This window comes from Staurois parvus, unplaced genomic scaffold (assembly GCF_062004578.1).
Source record: "Staurois parvus isolate SC_StPar_1 unplaced genomic scaffold, SC_StPar_1.0 ptg000114l, whole genome shotgun sequence".
Lineage (NCBI taxonomy): Eukaryota > Metazoa > Chordata > Amphibia > Anura > Ranidae > Staurois > Staurois parvus.
The window spans coordinates 570248-592838 of NW_028317910.1; the positions used below are offsets into that span (position 1 = coordinate 570248).

General features: G+C 48.6%; 1 protein-coding gene across 4 annotated transcripts in view; it reads right to left on the reverse strand.

Annotated features, from left to right (window-relative positions):
• Window positions 1-22591, reverse strand: part of ITPR2 (inositol 1,4,5-trisphosphate receptor type 2) — a 464180-nt gene that overhangs the window by 261463 nt on the left and 180126 nt on the right. For all 4 annotated transcript variants that reach the window (XM_089671685.1, XM_089671684.1, XM_089671687.1 and 1 more), the window contains 3 exons: window positions 15696-15847; window positions 14266-14365; window positions 641-801 (listed from right to left, as the gene is read on the reverse strand). In XM_089671685.1, the coding sequence (XP_089527811.1) occupies window positions 641-801; window positions 14266-14365; window positions 15696-15847 (413 nt within the window). The remainder of the gene's footprint in view (window positions 1-640; window positions 802-14265; window positions 14366-15695; window positions 15848-22591) is intronic.

Sequence of the window (22591 nt, forward strand, 5' to 3'; positions counted from 1 at the left end):
AAATGCTACAGTTCGAGGTATAACATGCTCCTATCCAAGTTCATCTTTCCCCAATAAAACTGAGCATGTGCAGAGAAGGGTGAGACAGTGTGCTACTGGATTTTAAACAGTATAGGCATACATTTTTAATGTTTTACATAAAAGGGGCCAGCCGGAAGTGATCTACCAGGACTTAACTTTCTGATCAAAGTTCCTCTTTAATACTGATCATATCAAGGACAAATGTCAGTTTTATTTAAATATTGTGACACTTGGGGTTACCTGAATCATTTCTCATTATAATATCTTGTTTCCAACAAAAGCTGGAGTGTGGAATCATCAATCCACTGCTTATTTAATGATTTGATTAAAAAGTGATTTGATTACAAAAAGAGGCACAATCATATTCACAAATGACTGCAGAACTAAAAATAATTAGCAGCCAGCAAACAGTGCCAACATTCAGTACTACATGGGTAGGCAAACCTGGCACTCCAGCTGTGGGAAAACTTCAAACCTCTTGCAATGCTGAATTGGACTTGACGTTACAAAACAGCTGGAGTGCTGAGATTGCCTATCCATGCAGTATAATATAACAGACTGACAGATTTAAGGAAAAAATATCCACGGGTTTGCCCAAGTAAGAGCAAAATGGCCATACCTTCGCTCATTTTGAGTGATGGTTCCATACTCCAACTTCTTGACTGTGGAGGCTAAAACTTTGTTGGCATCATTGGCAAAATCCAAGTCCCGAACCTCAGACAGTGGAACAGAGATGATGGCAAAAGCTTCCTTATCTTCCTTTGTTTGACACGTTCCGATCTATTGGATTGATTTACATGAGAAAACTCTTTTCACAAGCAGTACATATATATTTATATAAGGTCTTTACTATAACTGTAAATCCAAGATTACTTTTATAAATGAGCAAGCAGAAAAATTCTTAAAATACTTGTAAAATAATGAAAACATTTTGAAGGTTGTCTATACATAAATGCAACTTCTGCCCCAAACAGCGTAATTTGCTATAGTTCTGGAGGCTCCTATCATCAATTCAGGACACTGCGGATTTCTGAAATGGCTTTCTGATCAAGGATTACACCGACCAATCAGGAATAAAACAAAAGTTTTATATTTAGCAGTGATAGCCTACACATTCCAGGAGTCACCTAAACCCAACTTCTTCAGGGCGCTGAAGCAGATGCATGCAGTCTACTTTTACTGCTTCACTGAATGACTTAACATCAGCTTGAGATTGGATAAGCAGACAGCCAAAAGGTTGCTATAATCTATAAAGGAGAAGATTATCAACAGCAGTCCTTGCTGTCCGCTTATTAGCAATGTTAAACACCATCTCAAGCTGATGTTAATCTGTCTTTCACCAATGCCAGTACATTAGCTACCACACATCTACTTCAAAGTCCTGAAGAAGGGGAATAATTCAAGAAAAGCCCTGCACACAGCAGGAGCTATGATAAAGGCTGTTCCGGCTGAACCTCATTAGCGTGCTGCTTTCATGGAGCTTTTTGCTTTTTGATTAATAAACATAAGAGGAATTGGAGCTGTGTGCAGGACTTTTCTTGATTTATTGCACTGTGTGCAGGCAGACAGGAGTCCCAACCTTGCACCGGTTATTCCATGTAGCTTAAGTGGAGTGGAAAGTAGATCAGGTATACTATATATCAACCTAAAGAAGGGAGATTTATGTGATTCCTGAAATATATTTGCTATTGACTCTAAGAACAAAAAAATAAAACATTTAATTGTACCTAATAATCCAAATCTTCATCCAAAGTCTCCTAGCATTTGCATGGCACCCGTCCTCCAAAGAGCTGCCTAATACCCAGACTTCCGTTACAGGTTTACAACACAAAACATCACAGCATTTTCAGATCCAGCTTCACACCCAACCTGATTGCCAATAATCAGGCAGCAAAACTCCCTGCCCTCAAGATGATGTAGCAGGCACCCAAAGCAATCAAGAAGTTCAGCTGGTTGACCACCAACAATACAACATCTCCCAGAAAAGGTACCGGGTGGAGGAAAGTGTGTCACATATCAGCCAATGTCTGTAGCAAGACCACATGCTGCTGATCATACAGTACCTAAGTCATCCAATTAGTGGAGATTTGATTGGTTGGCTGTGGGATGCAGGATGCTTGACAACTACTCTGTTCCAGAATACAGAAAGGAAAGAGTGGTCCATTGTAGCAATGGTAAATGGTAGTCAAAAGTTACTTTAATGGACAGACTTAATAGATTTACTACAATAAACTCCAACCCCTGCCCAACACTTTTTTATTTTCTTTTAGTTCTGGAAAAAGTGGGACAGAGCTTCTGTGAGGCTTTTATTGCAGCCTGTGTCCACCATTGGAAAGATTCCCCCACACTTCCTGCCAGGACCAGAAAAGACACATTTTGCCAACAAAGACACAAATATAATCACATTTTCAGTAGTGTGGGAATGTTCAAATTTCTGACAATGTCTTTATTGTTTTATTTCTGATAATGTTTTTTTTTACAATGATGCCTGCATCCCCCTTTTGTTTTCAGAATGATATAAGGTGAGAGAAAATCTCATCAATGAGGACACAGACAGAATTAAAAATGCGAAGGAAAGTTTACCCCCCTTTATTCAAAACTAAAACACAATTGACTGGAGCCATCTAATCACTTGGTATCTGTGATTCTCTATGCAAGGCAGGCACACTATGGTTGGTGAGAGGGGTTGACAGGGTACTTTGCATAGCATCCTGAAAACATCACTGTACCCTGCTTCAGTCCTTCCTGATGCAAGTAGTGGACTGGATCTTAAAGCGGAACTTCACCCCAAAGGAGGAGTCCTGCTTTTTGCCCTCCTCCCCCTTCCTCTTCTGTTTTTGTCACTTTTTTGGCTGGAAGAGCACCATGGCAATCCACCAGAAGTTCTCCCCATGCACCCTGCAACCTTCTGGGACATGTCACAGGTCTCAGAAGTACATTCGCAATGCACAGTGTGGCTCACGCATGCACAGCGGGCAGTCAGCTGTGCAGCTGCAAGGAATCACAGCCAGCTGCCCATAGTAAAAATGCCAGTGCCAGGGACCTGAAGACCAGGAAAGAAGCAGTTCAGGTGAGCACGGTGCTGGACCTTTGGAGTGGACAATCCTAAAAGCATTTGCATGCAGAGTGCCCTAGGTAGCACCCACATGTGTTGCTGAGCCTCCATGATTGAAAGAACTGAAATCCAGTGACTGAAAAGGTTGGGAGTGGGACAGTCAGCCTGGGGAGGAAAGAGCTAGATGATGCGTAATAATCTTCACACGGGAAATGAGATGCGCTTATCTAAAGCTTCTAATGCACATTGTGAGAAGCTCACAGTATGCAGTGAAATCAGATTAAACAATTTCAGTACAGGAGAGGAGCATGTACAAGTGTGCAAGACTGAGGGAAAGGCTGGCGTTCTGCATTAATTGAATGAAGAAGCACCAAATTGTAAGAGGGATAGAAAGGTGTGGTCACTGGATTTATAACCCATTCAGACAAATCATCTGCAGGTAGACATGTCTACCATCTGCATAGGGTGGGGAAATCATTCAGACACCCACAAATACCATTACATACAGTATATGAAAAAAAGTATTATTATTATTTTTATTAGAGATGAGCGAAGTATTCAAAAATTCGATTCGGCTGATTCGGCGAATTCGCGGAATAAATTCGATTTGAGTCGAATATATTCGCTGCGAATTTAACTTATATAAAAAGGGTGTTTCTAGGCTTCAGAGAGCCTTTATATTAGTGCAGAACACTGTACCTTTAATTTAAATGCCCTTGGAGTCTGCTGGGGAAGAGAAATAATACTGTCAGTCAGTATGACATGCAGATGAGTGCCGTCGATCTTAGAATCACCGCACACTTCACTCATTTGGGCAGTCACGGGGCCAAAACCAGAGTGTGGAGCCACAGTGTGGCGGTGGAGGCAGCAGCAATGAGAGGCCATACAGCACCCTATGACAAAATGGAACCCACCAGCAGTGTGAGGAGACCTGAAAGTGGCACATGGCAGAGTGTGGCGATGGAGACAGCAGCAATGGGAGGTCATACAGGGACCCATGAGACACTCTGGACCTGGCAGCAGCATGAGGAGGCGGTACAGGGGCCCATGACAGATTACGGGCCTGGCAGCAGCATGAGGAGTCGGTACGGGGGCCCATGGCAGATTACGGGCCTGGCAGCAGCAATGGGAGGCCCGTAATCTGCCAGCACCCTATGACAAAATGGAACCCACCAGCAGTGTGAGGAGACCTGAAAGTGGCACATGGCAGAGTGTGGCGATGGAGACAGCAGCAATGGGAGGCCGTACAGGGACCCATGAGACACTCTGGACCTGGCAGCAGCATGAGGAGGCGGTACAGGGGCCCATGACAGATTACGGGCCTGGCAGCAGCAATGGGAGGCCCGTAATCTGCCAGCACCCTATCACAAAATGGAACCCACCAGCAGTGTGAGGAGACCTGAAAGTGGAACATGGCAGAGTGTGGCGATGGAGACAGCAGCAATGGGAGGCCGTACAGGGACCCATGAGACACTCTGGACCTGGCAGCAGCATGAGGAGTCGGTACGGGGGCCCATGGCAGATTACGGGCCTGGCAGCAGCAATGGGAGGCCCGTAATCTGCCAGCACCCTATGACAAAATGGAACCCACCAGCAGTGTGAGGAGACCTGAAAGTGGCACATGGCAGAGTGTGGCGATGGAGACAGCAGCAATGGGAGGCCGTACAGGGACCCATGAGACACTCTGGACCTGGCAGCAGCATGAGGAGGCGGTACAGGGGCCCATGACAGATTACGGGCCTGGCAGCAGCAATGGGAGGCCCGTAATCTGCCAGCACCCTATCACAAAATGGAACCCACCAGCAGTGTGAGGAGACCTGAAAGTGGAACATGGCAGAGTGTGGCGATGGAGACAGCAGCAATGGGAGGCCGTACAGGGACCCATGAGACACTCTGGACCTGGCAGCAGCATGAGGAGTCGGTACGGGGGCCCATGGCAGATTACGGGCCTGGCAGCAGCAATGGGAGGCCCGTAATCTGCCAGCACCCTATGACAAAATGGAACCCACCAGCAGTGTGAGGAGACCTGAAAGTGGCACATGGCAGAGTGTGGCGATGGAGACAGCAGCAATGGGAGGCCGTACAGGGACCCATGAGACACTCTGGACCTGGCAGCAGCATGAGGAGGCGGTACAGGGGCCCATGACAGATTACGGGCCTGGCAGCAGCAATGGGAGGCCCGTAATCTGCCAGCACCCTATGACAAAATGGAACCCACCAGCAGTGTGAGGAGACCTGAAAGTGGCACATGGCAGAGTGTGGCGATGGAGACAGCAGCAATGGGAGGCCGTACAGGGACCCATGAGACACTCTGGACCTGGCAGCAGCATGAGGAGTCGGTACGGGGGCCTATGGCAGATTACGGGCCTGGCAGCAGCAATGGGAGGCCCGTAATCTGCCAGCACCCTATGACAAAATGAACCCACCAGCAGTGTGAGGAGACCTGAAAGTGGCACATGGCAGAGTGTGGCGATGGAGACAGCAGCAATGGGAGGCCGTACAGGGACCCATGAGACACTCTGGACCTGGCAGCAGCATGAGGAGGCGGTACGGGGGCCTATGGCAGATTACGGGCCTGGCAGCAGCAATGGGAGGCCCGTAATCTGCCAGCACCCTATGACAAAATGGAACCCACCAGCAGTGTGAGGAGACCTGAAAGTGGCACATGGCAGAGTGTGGCGATGGAGACAGCAGCAATGGGAGGCCGTACAGGGACCCATGAGACACTCTGGACCTGGCAGCAGCATGAGGAGGCGGTACAGGGGCCCATGACAGATTACGGGCCTGGCAGCAGCATGAGGAGTCGGTACGGGGGCCCATGGAAGATTACAGGCCTGGCAGCAGCAATGGGAGGCCCGTAATCTGCCAGCACCCTATGACAAAATGGAACCCACCAGCAGTGTGAGGAGACCTGAAAGTGGCACATGGCAGAGTGTGGCGATGGAGACAGCAGCAATGGGAGGCCGTACAGGGACCCATGAGACACTCTGGACCTGGCAGCAACATGAGGAGGCGGTACAGGGGCCCATGACAGATTACGGGCCTGGCAGAAGCATGAGGAGTCGGTACGGGGGCCCATGGCAGATTACGGGCCTGGCAGCAGCAATGGGAGGCCCGTAATCTGCCAGCACCCTATGACAAAATGGAACCCACCAGCAGTGTGAGGAGACCTGAAAGTGGCACATGGCAGAGTGTGGCGATGGAGACAGCAGCAATGGGAGGCCGTACAGGGACCCATGAGACACTCTGGACCTGGCAGCAGCATGAGGAGGCGGTACGGGGGCCCATGGCAGATTACGGGCCTGGCAGCAGCAATGGGAGGCCCGTAATCTGCCAGCACCCTATGACAAAATGGAACCCACCAGCAGTGTGAGGAGACCTGAAAGTGGCACATGGCAGAGTGTGGCGATGGAGACAGCAGCAATGGGAGGCCGTACAGGGACCCATGACAGATTACGGGCCTGGCAGCAGCATGAGGAGGCGGTACAGGGGCACATGACAGATTACGGGCCTGGCAGCAGCAATGGGAGGCCCGTAATCTGCCAGCACCCTATGACAAAATGGAACCCACCAGCAGTGTGAGGAGACCTGAAAGTGGCACATGGCAGAGTGTGGCGATGGAGACAGCAGCAATGGGAGGCCGTACAGGGACCCATGAGACACTCTGGACCTGGCAGCAGCATGAGGAGGCGGTACAGGGGCCCATGACAGATTACGGGCCTGGCAGCAGCATGAGGAGTCGGTACGGGGGCCCATGGCAGATTACGGGCCTGGCAGCAGCAATGGGAGGCCCGTAATCTGCCAGCACCCTATGACAAAATGGAACCCACCAGCAGTGTGAGGAGACCTGAAAGTGGCACATGGCAGAGTGTGGCGATGGAGACAGCAGCAATGGGAGGCCGTATAGGGACCCATGAGACACTCTGGACCTGGCAGCAGCATGAGGAGGCGGTACGGGGGCCAATAGCAGATTACGGGCCTGGCAGCAGCAATGGGAGACCCGTAATCTGCCAGCACCCTATGACAAAATGGAACCCACCAGCAGTGTGAGGAGACCTGAAAGTGGCACATGGCAGAGTGTGATGATGGAGACAGCAGCAATGGGAGGCCGTACAGGGACCCATGACAGATTACGGGCCTGGCAGCAGCATGAGGAGGCGGTACAGGGGCCCGTGACAGATTACGGGCCTGGCAGCAGCAATGGGAGGCCCGTAATCTGCCAGCACCCTATGACAAAATGGAACCCACCAGCAGTGTGAGGAGACCTGAAAGTGGCACATGGCAGAGTGTGGCGATGGAGACAGCAGCAATGGGAGGCCGTACAGGGACCCATGAGACACTCTGGACCTGGCAGCAGCATGAGGAGGCGGTACAGGGGCCCATGACAGATTACGGGCCTGGCAGCAGCATGAGGAGTCGGTACGGGGGCCCATGGCAGATTACGGGCATGGCAGCAGCAATGGGAGGCCCGTAATCTGCCAGCACCCTATGACAAAATGGAACCCACCAGCAGTGTGAGGAGACCTGAAAGTGGCACATGGCAGAGTGTGGCGATGGAGACAGCAGCAATGGGAGGCCGTACAGGGACCCATGAGACACTCTGGACCTGGCAGCAGCATGAGGAGGCGGTACGGGGGCCCATGGCAGATTATGGGCCTGGCAGCAGCAATAGGAGGCCCGTAATCTGCCAGCACCCTATGACAAAATGGAACCCACCAGCAGTGTGAGGAGACCTGAAAGTGGCACATGGCAGAGTGTGGCGATGGAGACAGCAGCAATGGGAGGCCGTACAGGGACCCATGAGACACTCTGGACCTGGCAGCAGCATGAGGAGGCGGTAGGGGGGCCCATGGCAGATTACGGGCCTGGCAGCAGCAATGGGAGGCCCGTAATCTGCCAGCACCCTATGACAAAATGGAACCCACCAGCAGTGTGAGGAGACCTGAAAGTGGCACATGGCAGAGTGTGGCGATGGAGACAGCAGCAATGGGAGGCCGTACAGGGACCCATGAGACACTCTGGACCTGGCAGCAGCATGAGGAGGCGGTACGGGGGCCTATGGCAGATTACGGGCCTGGCAGCAGCAATGGGAGGCCTGTAATCTGCCAGCACCCTATGACAAAATGGAACCCACCAGCAGTGTGAGGAGACCTGAAAGTGGCACATGGCAGAGTGTGGAGATGGAGACAGCAGCAATGGGAGGCCGTACAGGGACCCATGAGACACTCTGGACCTGGCAGCAGCATGAGGAGGCGGTACGGGGGCCCATGGCAGATTACGGGCCTGGCAGCAGCAATGGGAGGCCCGTAATCTGCCAGCACCCTATGACAAAATGGAACCCACCAGCAGTGTGAGGAGACCTGAAAGTGGCACATGGCAGAGTGTGGCGATGGAGACAGCAGCAATGGGAGGCCGTACAGGGACCCATGAGACACTCTGGACCTGGCAGCAGCATGAGGAGGCGGTACAGGGGCCCATGACAGATTACGGGCCTGGCAGCAGCATGAGGAGTCGGTACGGGGGCCCATGGCAGATTACGGGCATGGCAGCAGCAATGGGAGGCCCGTAATCTGCCAGCACCCTATGACAAAATGGAACCCACCAGCAGTGTGAGGAGACCTGAAAGTGGCACATGGCAGAGTGTGGCGATGGAGACAGCAGCAATGGGAGGCTGTACAGGGACCCATGAGACACTCTGGACCTGGCAGCAGCAAGAGGAGGCGGTACAGGGGCCCATGGCAGAGTGGCGAAGCGTAAGCAGCTTAAATTGAAGGCCATACAGAGGCCTATGTTAAAAATAATAACATGTTTGGGGCATGATTCATGGCGGATTTAGTCAGTTGTGTCAGGAACTGGTGGTTTGAAATCCAGACTAATCCACGCCTGATTCATTTTCACAAACGTGAGTCTCTCCACACTTTGGGTGGACAGTCGTATCCTCCGCGGAGTTACAATACCTCCTGCAGCACTAAACACGCGCTCCGATGCCACGCTACTGGCCGGGCATGACAGCCTTTCAAGGGCAAATTCAGCTAGTTGGGGCCAAAGGTCAAGTTTCGTTGCCCAGTAGTCAAGGGGATTGTCTACCTCGGTTGGCAGGGTGCTGTCCAAGTAGGCCCAAGCCTGTTGTTTGAGGTCCTGCTCCAGGTCCACCTGATGCTGCTGCTGCTGCGGCTGGTTAGTAGTTTCCTCACTGCGCTGGTGAAGAAAGCTACTCATCATCGACTGCAGACTGAGGCAGCCGCTGCTGGTGGAGCTGCCACTGCTCCTACCACCCCACCCCTCCCCTGCTGCCATGGCAGCGGAACGCGAGCGCACAGGGCCCACAGTGTCTGAGGATGGACGTTGGCGCAGAAAGGCAGAGACCAACTGACTACATAGGTGGTTTTTATAGTACGTTATTTTGGCCTCCCTCTCAGCAGGTGTGAAAAAGGCCACCATTTTTGAACGGTAGCGAGGGTCCAACAAGATGGACAGCCAAAAGTCATCCCTCTGTCTGATGGTTATTATTCGGCTGTCGCTACGCAAGCAACCGAGCATGCTATGGGCCATTTGTGCCAAGGAATGCGAGGGACTCCCTGCCTCCATCTCCACAGCATACTGCCACGGTGCGTCTGGGTCCTCTGTCTCCTCCTCCTCCTCTACCAGATGCTCCTGCTCCTCCACTTCTGTCCGCTGAGTGGAAAAACCACCCATTTCACTCAATAATTCCTGAGCACCAATGTCCTCCTCTACCTCCTCCTCTTCTTCCTGTCCTGCCCCCACAGGGGTCATGTGGCGTTGAGATCTGTGCGCCACGTCTACCGCACCCTGACCAGCCATTGTTAACAGCATTTGTTCCAGGACGTGCAACAGAGGAATGACGTCGTTCATCCCATAGTCCTGCCGACTCACGAATAGCATGGCCTCCTCAAAGAACCTGAGCAAGCGGCAGGTGTCACGCATGAGCTGCCAATGGCTGACATCTAAGTTACACAGGGGAGTACCTTTATCCGCTTGTAACATCAGGAAATCGGTGATGGCCTTGCGCTGTTCGTAAAGGCGGTCTAACATATGTAGGGTTGAATTCCACCTTGTTGCAACGTCGCAGATCAGGCGATGCTGTGGAATTCCGTTCTGCCGCTGCAGCTCAAGGAGGGTGTGCTTTGCGGTGTAGGAATGGCTGAAATGCATGCAAAGTTTACGTGACATTTTAAGGATGTCTTGCAGTGGGATGGTGGATTTTAGGAACCGCTTGACAACCAGATTGAACACGTGAGCCATGCATGGCACAACCTTCCTTGATGCAGAGCAGACACCATGTTCTTTCCGTTGTCGGTCAACATGGTTCCGATTTTCAGTTTGCGCGGAGACAGCCATCTGTCGATTTCTCTGTTCATTACACTCAGAAGTTCCTCCCCTGTGTGACTACGTTCGCCAAGGCATACCAGGTGCAGCACAGCGTGACACCGTTGCGCCCTGCACATGTGATATGCCGGTCGGGTAATGGGACTTGGCACGGGGGTGGCGGCTGAGGACACGGCGGAAGAAGAGGTGGTAGAGGCGGACATCTTTTCTGGACCAAGGACGTGCAAACGTGGAGGCAAAAGCGGCGTGACCTGTCCAAGTTGCTGGTGCGGCTGTGCCGGCACCACGTTCACCCAGTGGGCCGTAAATGACATGTACTGTCCCTGACCGTAGTTACAGCTCCACACGTCGGCGCTGCCGTGCACTTTGGCAGAGACCGACATGCTCAAAGACTGGCCCACCATCTCTTCTACATGTGAATGCAGGGCTTGCACTGCCTTTTTGGCGAAGAAATGCCGGCTTGGCACTCTCCACCGCGGCGCGGCACAAGCCATCATTTCTTGGAAAGGTGCTGAGTCCACCACTTGGAAAGGGAGGGACTGCAGCACCAGCAACTTGGACAGGAGGACGTTCAGCTTTTGCACCGTCGGGTGCGTGCTCGCAAACTGTTGTCTCTTGGAAACGGATTCCAAGAAAGACTGCTGACGGAATCCGTGAAGAGGAGTAGCAGGAGAAGGAGCATCTGAACGAGCGGAAGATGCCAACGAGCGACAACTCCCCTCAGCAGAGGTGTTGGAGCCTTGACTGGCTGATAGAGGGCGATTGACGTCGGGTGACGGAGCAAGTAACGGAGCGGGTGATGGAGCGGGGGCTGGGGCAGGCAGAACCGCCGTATCTTTATCACGGTTTTCCCAGGCCACCGAATGGCGACGCTGCATATGCTGACGCAACGCTGTAGTCCCAACATGGGCCCCCTGGCCACGCTTGACTTTCTGGCCACATAGTCGACATACGGCTACGTTTACTTCCTCGGGCGGCTTGACGAAAAATTGCCACACCGCCGAGTAGGAAACTTTGCCCCCGCTACTCCTCACTGGCTGACTGCTACTTCCTCCGTGCACACCGGCACCACTACTGGCCGTGGTGGTAGGCTGCAGTGGAGCTGGTGCTCTACTCCGTGGCCGTTTGCCTCCACTGACACTGCTGCGACCCTGCTGCCTCCTGGGCAACCCACCGACTGTTTTGCTCGCTGCCAAGCTGGCACCCTCTTCTCCTGATGATGTGGAAGCAATAGCCTGATGACGACGAGGCTGCCAAGTGCGATCAGCCTCATCATCATCAATTAGGGTCTCCGCCTCACTACTAGCCCCCTCGGCTGCGTGTGGGTCAGGAGACAGACCTGTCTCTAGACCGGCTACCGAGCCACTCTCCTCGCCAGTACTTCTTCGCCTGGCTGCTGAAGAGGCGGGTGTCTCCCCCCGTTCCTGACCGCCCTCTGTTAGCTCTTCCTCACTGTACAGTGGGGCTGAGCCCACAGCATGCGATACTTCGCTTGGTGAAGGAACACCAAAGGACAGGGGCAGGTAGAGGACACGTGATTTCAGTGGGCTTGCTCCCGGGCCATGATAACTAACGGTTGTGTCTGACGTACCCACCGACCGTTGGCTGTAGGTGTCAGAGGTGACCTGGGAAGAGGAAGACGACCGAGCCAACCAATCGATGACGGCAGGGTTGTCGGTGGAGACACGACCGCTGGATGACACCGGGAGCACTGGCCTCTGGCTGCGACTAGTGCTGCCTCGACCCCTTCCTCTGCTGCCACGTCTGCTCGCTCCTGAAACATTGCCTCCTCTGCCACTCCTCTGCGTGTTGTCTGACATACTCTTTAATTGAACGATTCTGTGTCCCTGAGTAACGATTCTGTGTCCCTGAGTAAAAATTCTGTGTCTGTCCCTGAGTAACAATTCTGTGTCCCTCAGTAACAATTCTTTGTCCCTCAGTAACAATTCTGTGTCTGTCCCTGAGTAACAATTCTGTGTCCCTGAGTAACAATTCTGTGTCCCTGAGTAACAATTCTGTGTCCCTCAGTAACAATTCTGTGTCCCTCAGTAACAATTCTGTGTCTGTCCCTGAGTAACAATTCTGTGTCCCTCAGTAACAATTCTGTGTCCCTCAGTAACAATTCTGTGTCCCTCAGTAACAATTCTGTGTCTGTCCCTGAGTAACAATTCTGTGTCCCTGAGTAACAGTTCTGTGTCCCTGAGTAACAATTCTGTGTCCCTGAGTAACAGTTCTGTGTCCCTGAGTAACAGTTCTGTGTCCCTGAGTAACAATTCTGTGTCCCTGAGTAACAATTCTGTGTCCCTGATTAACAATTCTGTGTCCCTGAGTAACAATTCTGTGTCCCTCAGTAACAATTCTGTGTCCCTCAGTAACAATTCTGTGTCTGTCCCTGAGTAACAATTCTGTGTCTGTCCCTGAGTAACAATTCTGTGTCCCTCAGTAACAATTCTGTGTCCCTGAGTAACAATTCTGTGTCCCTCAGTAACAATTCTGTGTCCCTCAGTAACAATTCTGTGTCCCTCAGTAACAATTCTGTGTCTGTCCCTGAGTAACAATTCTGTGTCCCTGAGTAACAGTTCTGTGTCCCTGAGTAAAAATTCTGTGTCCCTGAGTAACAATTCTGTGTCCCTGAGTAACGATTCTGTGGCCCTAAAGTCTCTTTGGCCCTAACTCTGTCCCTAATACAGAGAGGTCTGTCTCTCTTGAATGACCGGAGGCTAATGGAGAATTCTAAGATGGCCGCAATTTATAGCTCGACCATTACACAGTGCTGGCTGGCTGGCTGCTGATTGGCTAATGCGATCACATGTCATGAATGAATGCATTATGGGTCAGCGCGCCTTGTCTGCGCGCCTTCCCAGAGATCCCCGCTCTGTCGCCACACATGTCGCCGCCATTTTTGGAAAATTTCGATTCGCGCATCCGAAGTCTGCTAATTTTCGGATTCGGCGTCGAATATTTCCCAATATTCGAAACGAATTCCACTTCGCCAAGTTCGATTCGCTCATCTCTAATTTTTATAATACAGGATTTATATAGCGCCAACAGTTTGCTCAGCGCTTTACAAAATAAAGGGAGACAATACAGCAACAATACAGTTCAATACAAGAGGGTTAGGAGGGCCCTGCTCCTTGGAGCTTACAATCTAAGAAAGTATATTGTGTTTGTGTTGCATTTATTACTGAATTTTACCACTAGATGTCCTTTGACTTGAATCTGCAGATCCTTCCATCTGCTATCATTGTGAGGGGTTTCTATTCATCCTGTTGGATTTTTTTTATTTGAATTCATTTATGAAGAATAGTTAACTTTTACAATATACAGAGCTCTTAAACATAAAAGAGCACTATCCACATATCAAAAATGATATGTGGTGGAGTGGTGGTGGAGCACAGTGGTGGAGTGGCGCACTGAAGATTACACAGTATTTACACAAGATCCTTTTTTTATTATGATATTATGATTTGATTGTAAAGAACATTGAGACAAGCACAGGATATTAATAATGTCACATATTTAGCTCTATTTGAATCATTTTTGATATGTGGATAGTGCACTTTGATGTTTAAGAGCACTGTATGTTGTAAACGTTAACTATTTGAAGACATACTGTGCTGTGTGCAGCAGAGCGTTTATTCACTAAGCGCTGGTGAATTTGGTATAGTCATTTATGAAGAATGCATCAGGAGTGTGGGGTCTGTAAGTAAGGTGAAAGAACTACAGAGCAAGGATCACACCAATGTAACTCCTTGACATTGAACTTGCCAAAATCCTGTAAACACTAAACTATATACTTTGAGTGGTCTAATACTTTAATTCTGCCAGCAATCATCTCTTACCTTCAGCATAACAGGTCTTTCCTCATCCGTGTCAATGGGAATACTGGTACTGGTCACCCAAGTGTTCGTACAAAGATGGCGCAGTCTGACGTAAGAGTTCCTACATTGGGAAACAAAATTGTTCCTGAAAACCAAAGCTAATAAAATTATTCAATGTATATCATATTACAAGGAAGTGCAAATAATATTTTTGCTGTTAAAGCTGAACTCTGGATTCAGCAAATATCATCTAAATACAAGAGGCATGTGTGTTCATATTTAAAGTGATTCTAGAGGCTTAAATTAAAAAAAAAATGTCTATATTGCACAGATCAGCCTGGATCCTCCTCTTCTCAGGTTCCCTGCTGGCGCTCTGGCTCCTCCCTCCTGTTGGGCGCCTCCACAGCAAGCAGCTTGCTATGGGAGCACCCGAGCAGGCGCACTCCCCAGCCACTGCTTCATGTGTCCATTCACTCACAGGATCGCGGCTCCCCCCACACTCTTCTCATTGGCTCACTTGCTGTGACTGACTATTTCATCCAATAAGGTGAGGGAGTCCTGGCATAGCCGAGACTCCACTGCACATCGCTGATCGAGAGGGGGCTTAGGTGAGTATTAGAGGGGGCTGGGGGGGGTGCTGCACAAAGAAGGTTTTTTACCTTCATGCATAGTATGCATGAAGGTAAAAAACCTTGAGCCTTTATAACCACTTCAAATCTGATTGTGCTTTGTGTATTTCTTCCAGATCTGTGCTGTAATCCAGTGTGAAAGTTTGCCTCTGTACAGGAGCTTCCTGTAATAAAGACCGGTCACTGCTGCTCTCTCTCCTTGGTCTGACTGGTCTTGTCTCTGCTCACTGTCTTGTCGCAGCTCACTGAGAGGCTGAGCCAGGTGCCACTCCAGACTCTGTTGGTGGAACCCGACTTTGAAGTAGGGATCTTTCCCCAGTCTGGACCAGCTGAGTGACGTCATTCTACAGTGGGCTTAAGTTCATTCTGCACTCCTGTGATCCACAGAAGTACTGCCAAAAGAGCTTTGGCTGTACTTCTCCTTTAAATAGAACAGAAGCACTAGAACCTTTGTCCGTTTTTTACTGCTCTCCATGGTCCCAATGGGGACATTTCCTTGCTTCCTGTCCTGGTTTTGTCAGCAGAAGGACAAGACAGTAAAAGAAGAAAAAAAAATGAATAAAATACTCTTCTTTTTCTTAGCAGATAAGGGGAAGACTATAACTCCCATCAGCTTTTTGATTTTGTGTTTACTTTGGAGATTTTCTCTTACTTCCTGTCCAGGTGAAACAATGTCACCAGGACAGAAAATCATGGGAGATCTCCTCAGAGAGACCTCAGCAAAAAAAAAAAAAAAAACCTGTGCTAAGTTTTAACTTCTCCACTCTATCAAAAACAAATAAAAAAAGGTTTGGAAAAAAATCTGGTGCGCTCTGGCTTTACCTGGGCACCAAGCAGTCAGCTCGCTGCAGAGTTGTGGCATCCAGCTCAAAGAGTGATGCAATGTCATTCCCGTGCGGTACGGACACCAGCGTGAACATTATCTTCTCTCCTGCCTGCCATTTCCTCTTCGATACGGGCAATTCACCTTCCTTCTGTAAAGTGAACACAAATACTGAATGGTAAACTCTAGATATCAATGTAAAAGGCATCAACTTGAAGCTTATTGAAACCAAAACAGTTGGGTTGGCTCCATTAGTTTTATTTGAATGGACTCCCGTGCCCCAGGACACGCACGGAAGAAGTCCCTGCACTTCTACGGAAATCGCAGCCCACACAGGAACCTCGGTTCCCAGTACGGTTGCAATTTCCAGTGCAGGTGGCATTCCATTAGAATTAAGGGTGCCTGCCCGTGGGTCCCGCATTCCTCTGTGTGGGTGGTACGGCTGCAGGTATTTATGCGGGTTCTGCAGCGGCACCACCCGCACATATGTGAACCGAGCCTGTCGCTTTGTAGTTCTAAATGAACTACCACGGAGGGCCGTGGAAGTTCATTGAATCTTCCTGTCAATGAATCTGCTTACCTGTACATCCCGTACGGGCAAGCAGATATACTGAATCCTGTGCGTTTCCCACACCGCATTGCAATTGCATGAAAAACACAGTGCGATTACCAGAATTCACATTGTAAGTGTGTGAACACCCATGTGATACGAATCAGGTGCGGGAAAAAAAGGGCCCTGCACCTTTTTGGTGTTGATGCGATGCGATTGGAGTCATACAAAATGTATGACTCAAATCACACTGCACAGACAGCACATGTGATTTGCACAGAAATGTGGTTCCTGTGCGAATCACATGCGATGTGCCACACTGCATCAGTGTGAACCAGGGCTCACAGGTTTGCAGGAGATCTGCATGGCAACAGTGATCTGCTAATCGCTGGTGCAATGCTTTACAGACTCCTGCAACTAAAAATAACAGATGCACATTTTTTTACCTGCACCTGTGTATTTATTATTTTTGGTCAAAAGGTGAACTTATCCTTTAAACTTTGACAATAAAACCTGGAAGCTGATTGGTTTCTAAGCAAAGCTGTACCAGATTTTGCACTCTCCAGTTTTAGTAAATCCCCTCCTTGGTGTACTTTGTGTTTTTCTTTCACATCTGTGCAGTAATCCAGTGTGAAACTTTGCCTCTGTGCAGAAACTTCCTGTAATAATGACCGGCCATTGCTGCTATCTCTATTTGTGCACACTGACTGGTCTTGTCTCCGCTTCCTCCTGTAGTTTTCTGCAGGCAACTTGAAGTGGATGGGGTCTGATGAGTCCCTCCCACAGCTCTTATCTCTGCATATACTATATACAGTACAGGGCACAAGATAATATCAGGATATTCTGTACATATCAGAAGGATGTTGCAAATTAGAAAATGTAGCAAATATCAAATATTCATATTTTCATTCCCTGGCTAGACTTTTTGTTTTGATGTCTGCACCTCCATGCAATTGGGCTCCTGCAGTGCCCATTATGAGGGGCTCCCACCATCCCTGATGGAATTTTATTTATTTTATATTATGGAGAATGTAATATGAGAAGCTGGAGCACACAAAGTTGGGGAGGGACACCCAAAACTCCCAGGTAGACAGGAGCATAGCTTGGAATTATGGCAGGGAGATCTCTCTGTGTGATTATCAAAGACATCTGATGTATTTGTGCCATATCAGGCAAATATACAGACTGACTTGAGCTATCCTGCACACTCGAGACATTTCGTCTCTACCCCTGTCCTGACCCAGGACCTTGGGGCTGCAAAACACACGTCAGCCATTTGATCACTGTCGTATAAGGTCAAACTGGGGAGGCTTTAAAAAATTGTTAAATACATTTAAACATAAAACAAGCATATGGTCCTCAGAGTCTGAGATGTGGAGGGATGACGTGTGCTATTATTGCCTTTAGCGGTCAGGGGAGGGGGTGTTTTAGCAAGCAGCGGGTGTTGCAGCGCACGGGCACAGTAATGCCTCTGCTCATATTGCAGACCCCTGTGAAGCCTCTCGCTTCCACAAACACCTTCGCTGTTGACTCAGCCGTGAGTCATCTCCCATTTTTAGCAGAGACATCACGCTCCAGCACTCAAGACGCCCTGGAAGACACAGGCTGTGTGATTCCCCAGCTGATTCAGCCTCAGAGGCAGCCGAGCTGGCACAGCCTGTGTTACTGTGAGCGGAGTTCCCCCAACCACTTAACCCCTGATGCTGCAACGCCTGACACTCTAAAATCGCCCAATTATCCTGCCACCCGAAAATGGCACGTTGCATTTTTTTAACTTTGCAGATTGCTTTGGAAAGGAAGGAGGGCTAGGATTAGTTAGGGGAGCCACTTTTTAGATAAAAGGACCAGTAAACCTAAATCAGCTTCCTTGGGGCTGTAGAGGAGTTATTAATATTTAACACATGAGGGTAAAAGTACAAGTACAGAAATGAAGATACTGTGTGCTACATGTACATTGCCTCTGACACCAGGGTGCAAGTGTTGCAACATACTAATGCGGTATATTTATAAAGCAGCAAATGTGACTTTTATTGAACATTTACTAGTGGTAATCAATCACGGTCATTTAAAACACATGCATCAGGAAGATTAACCTGCAGTAAATGCTTGATGAAAGTCAGAATAAATTGCTTCATAAATTGACCCCAAAGTGTAGAAAAACCCAAGAACAATCATTTCGTATATTGCAGCTTACCAATGCTTAGATGTGATTGCTGCATTTGAAATCTTTTTGAGGTTTTTTCCCCTTTATTTTCACCTGGTGACCATGCCAGTGTCTAGTCCCTAAGCCCTGGTTCACACTGAATGCGACTTTGAAATTGCGCTACCTCACTTGAAGTAGCACAATGTCAAAGCTTCAGATCAGTGTGATTTGTGCCTCCGATTTCACTGCGGCTTGCAACTTCATTTAACAGAACTCAGTGCAAGTTGCAATGAAATCGGAAAAAAGTAGTGCAGGAGCTATTTTTGAAATTGCGCTACTTCAAATAGCACTGATTAAGAATAGAAATACATGAGATGCAACTTTAGGTGCGATTTGTAAATCGCATGTCGCACCTGAAGTCGCACTGGTGTGTACCAGGACTAAATCCCCTGACAGTTTTTTTTATCTAATGGGAAGATGCAAGGTCCCCAGCATTTCAAATAAATGCGTAACACATATTTAAAGACAAAACAGATATCACATAAGTCAAAGAATACCAACATTTTGGGACCTCACAGGGTCCCTTCCTCAAGGTGACATGCTGGTGACCTAGGCACTATGTTGCCTTAAAATGATAATAAAGACTCTATTTTTAAATTTAAAAAAAAATGGTTTTCCACAGAGCAGGCCCGATCATCCTCTTCTTGGATCCCCCTCCGGCGCTCCTGGCTCCTCCCCCCTTCAAGACTCCCCCCCAGGAACCCGCTTGCTAAGGGGGGGATTTGTGTGGGTTTGCTCCTGAGCCCTACTGGCTGCGTCCATAGACACAGACAGCAGGGCTTTGCCCCGCCCCTCGCTCCCTCCTCACTGATTCTGATTGACAGCTGATGGCTCCCGCTGCTGTCTCTGAGCCAATGAGGAGGCCGAGAGCTGGGACAGCAGTTGCTCTTATGCACATCGCTGCATCGGGATCAGGCTCAGGTAACTATTAGGGGGGGTGGGGGAGAGCTGAATAGTGAAGGTTTTTCACCTTCAGGCATAGAATGCATAAAGTAAAACACATTCAGCCTTTGCAACCACTTTAAAGAAGGGACTCAACAAAGTCCCTGAATGTTGGCATGCTTCTAAGTGACTTTTTTTCACAACAAACATGTGCTATGTATTTACTTGGAATTCTGGTAAACTTGCAACTTCTCAGTAACACTGATCTATCCATTGCAATTACTTCCAGCACCCACCAATCCAGGTAAAGCACTGTGAGGACTACAGCTTCTAAATTTGGGTTATTGAGTCTCTTCTACACTTTGGATTTTGATAATGAGATCTCTGCACACCTGCCATGCCTAATATGAGTGACTCCCACCATCCCTGTGTTGAGTTCCCAAGTCTGCACACCTGCTGTGTCCATTATGAGGGGTTCCCACCATCCATGCACTGAGTTCCTGTGTCTGCACAACTGCTGTGCCCATTATGAGGGGTTCCCACCATCCATGCACTGAGTTCCTGTGTTTGCACAACTGCTGTGCCCATTATGAGGGGTTCCCTCCATCCATGCACTGAGTTCCTGTGTCTGCACAACTGCTGTGCCCATTATGAGGGGTTCCCACCATCTATGCACTGAGTTCCTGTGTTTGCACAACTGCTGTGCCCATTATGAGGGGTTCCCTCCATCCCTGCTGGATATTTATTTTATATTATGGAGAATACCCATCTCCTCCATAATTTATATTTTATATTATGGAGGAGATGGGTAGATTCACGTGTAACACCTGTACAAGAAATGAGTTGAAAGGTACAGAAAGGCACGGACAACAATAAAAACACTAAGACTTTCTGACCTTTCCTCACTTTACTAAATATGTTTTTGGTTTGGTCTGTGTCCCAATTGAGAGATGGCCCATCATTTTCTGAAAGAAAATATCCCTCTAGGTACACAGATGGCAATATGAATCTTGTTTAGTGGGCTTTTCTAAGACCTTGAAATGTGTTGAAGGTAGATGAGGAGCACCGTTAAAGATCGTGAAAAAACAAAGTGTTTTTGGAGTTTCAGGAATTGAAAAGCAACCCATTCCTCAAGGCTTCTGTGGATGATTTAATGGAAAGTCAGGTTAGAGGTTCAATCAGGTAGCCTAATAGATACTATCTTGATGCTATCACACTGGCTGAGTAGCAAACAGACAATAAAAAATCTGACCGAGGTTCTATCCTTTCCCTACCCTATCCAAAAAGTTTTGTCTGCAGCTGGGTTTTAACATTCTGGTGCAAAAGAGCTATTGACATGAAAGAGAACAGCAAAACAAACTGCACTCGGTATTCATATTGATGCACCGAAAGCTCGATGATGTGCAGCCGAGATCACAGAAAGCGGACTCTGTATATACATTATAGTCACTGCTTTCTATGCTTTTCCATTTCTCTGCCTTGAACTGTCGCTTTCCTCCTGTGCTAAGTATAACTCCAGAAAGATAAGATGTGATAATCTACGTATAAGGCGACAGTCCGCCTCCTCATACACCCACAGTGCTTCTATATTACCTTGTCATTAACAGTGTGTAAATATAATAAAGTCCCTTGATTGTACTCATGATGACGTCAGAATGTAAAAAAAAAAAAGAAAAGAAAAAAAGATTATCCTGTTGAAGGACTATGGAAATTACCAGAATTAGTCTCTTGAGAATGTTCAGTCAGCTGTGCCTTATATAAACAGGCCTGAACACTTCCCAAAAATGTTAATAGTTTTACTATTTGGATATGGTAAGCTGCTGTTATCTGTCAGAGTTGCCCATAAAAAGTATTTGCAAAGGGTTAAAGAAATGTTAAAAACTAGACTAGAGGCAAAGATCCCAAAAGGGGAAGTTCTGCTTTAAGGTCTGCTCCCTCGCTTCATGTAAAGAAATGGGAGCTTTCGGGGAGCAGGGGGAGTGGGTACCCGATTTTGAAGGGTGCCTGCTCCTACTTCCGCTCTGACCACCTAGGCGATCAGGAAGTTCTCCAGCCCCCTCTCCTCAGTCTTCTGGGACATACGACAGGTCCCAGAAGACTGCAGGACCATTCACAATGCCCAGCACTACTCACACATGCGCAGTGGGCACCCAGCTTTGAAGCCAGAAGCTGTCACAACTGGGTGCCCACAGATAAGATGTCGAAACGTGGAACAGGACTCTGCTGGAAAAAATGGATAGGGTGACCACACCACTGGATTGTGTGACGGTTGAGTGGCTGTTTTTTACAAGTGAGCAGCTACAGTTAGGGTTAGGATTGAGGGCTCTGAGTGATAGGTTAAAAGAAAAGTGTGGGATAGCAAAAAAAATAAACATTCATACTCATCTACAGTATATGGCTGCAGCATCGATCCAATGCTACAGCTGTCCACATGACTGCTGATCAATTAGTTCTCAGTCTTCACTGAGCAAAGAGCAGTGACTCTCACTCACTGGCTCTCTGTTCTGCCCCTCCAGTGCTCACTGGAGCACCAGACTGTGGAGTGGCTGGCTTAGGCTCTCAGCAGGGTGCTGAGAGGCTGAGCCAGCTGCCATTCAGGCATCTGGGTGGATCTCGACATTATTGTCAGGATCCTTGCAGAACCTGATCCAGTTCTGTGACATCAGCTGACAGTGGGCTTTAGGTCACTGTTGAATGAATCTGGGTCACAGGAGTGAGAGAAATAAGTGCACTCCTGTGACACAGAAGTATGGACAAAACAGCTTTGACCATACTTCTCTTTTAAAGTGTGAACTCAGTTGAAACCTTTTAAAACAGTTTTATATGAAGTGGGAAGGGCTAGAACCCCTGTTGGGTTTTTACGGATGTCTGAGGCTCCGTTAGAGAGCTCTTCCCTCACTTCTTGTCCTTCTGGCAATGTTTTGCCAGACATAAAGTGAGGGGACCTTTCAAACAGCAACACAGTGAGGAAATGTTGTCACCAGGACAGGAAGTGAGGAGAATCTCTCTAACAGAGGCCCAGACAGTAGAAAAAACTACATAGGCATTCTTTTCCTTCGCCACTCTCTCAAAAGCTAGAAAAACGTTTTTTGGCTTGACATAAGCTTTCAATGTTAAGACCAGATTAGGTGTTAAGAGTTAGGTTAATGTAGGGTTGGGTTAAGGTTCACATGTTATGGTTTCCATTTATTATTACAGGTGCTTATACAGCGCTGTCAATTTACACAGCACTTTACATATATATTGTACATTCGCATCAG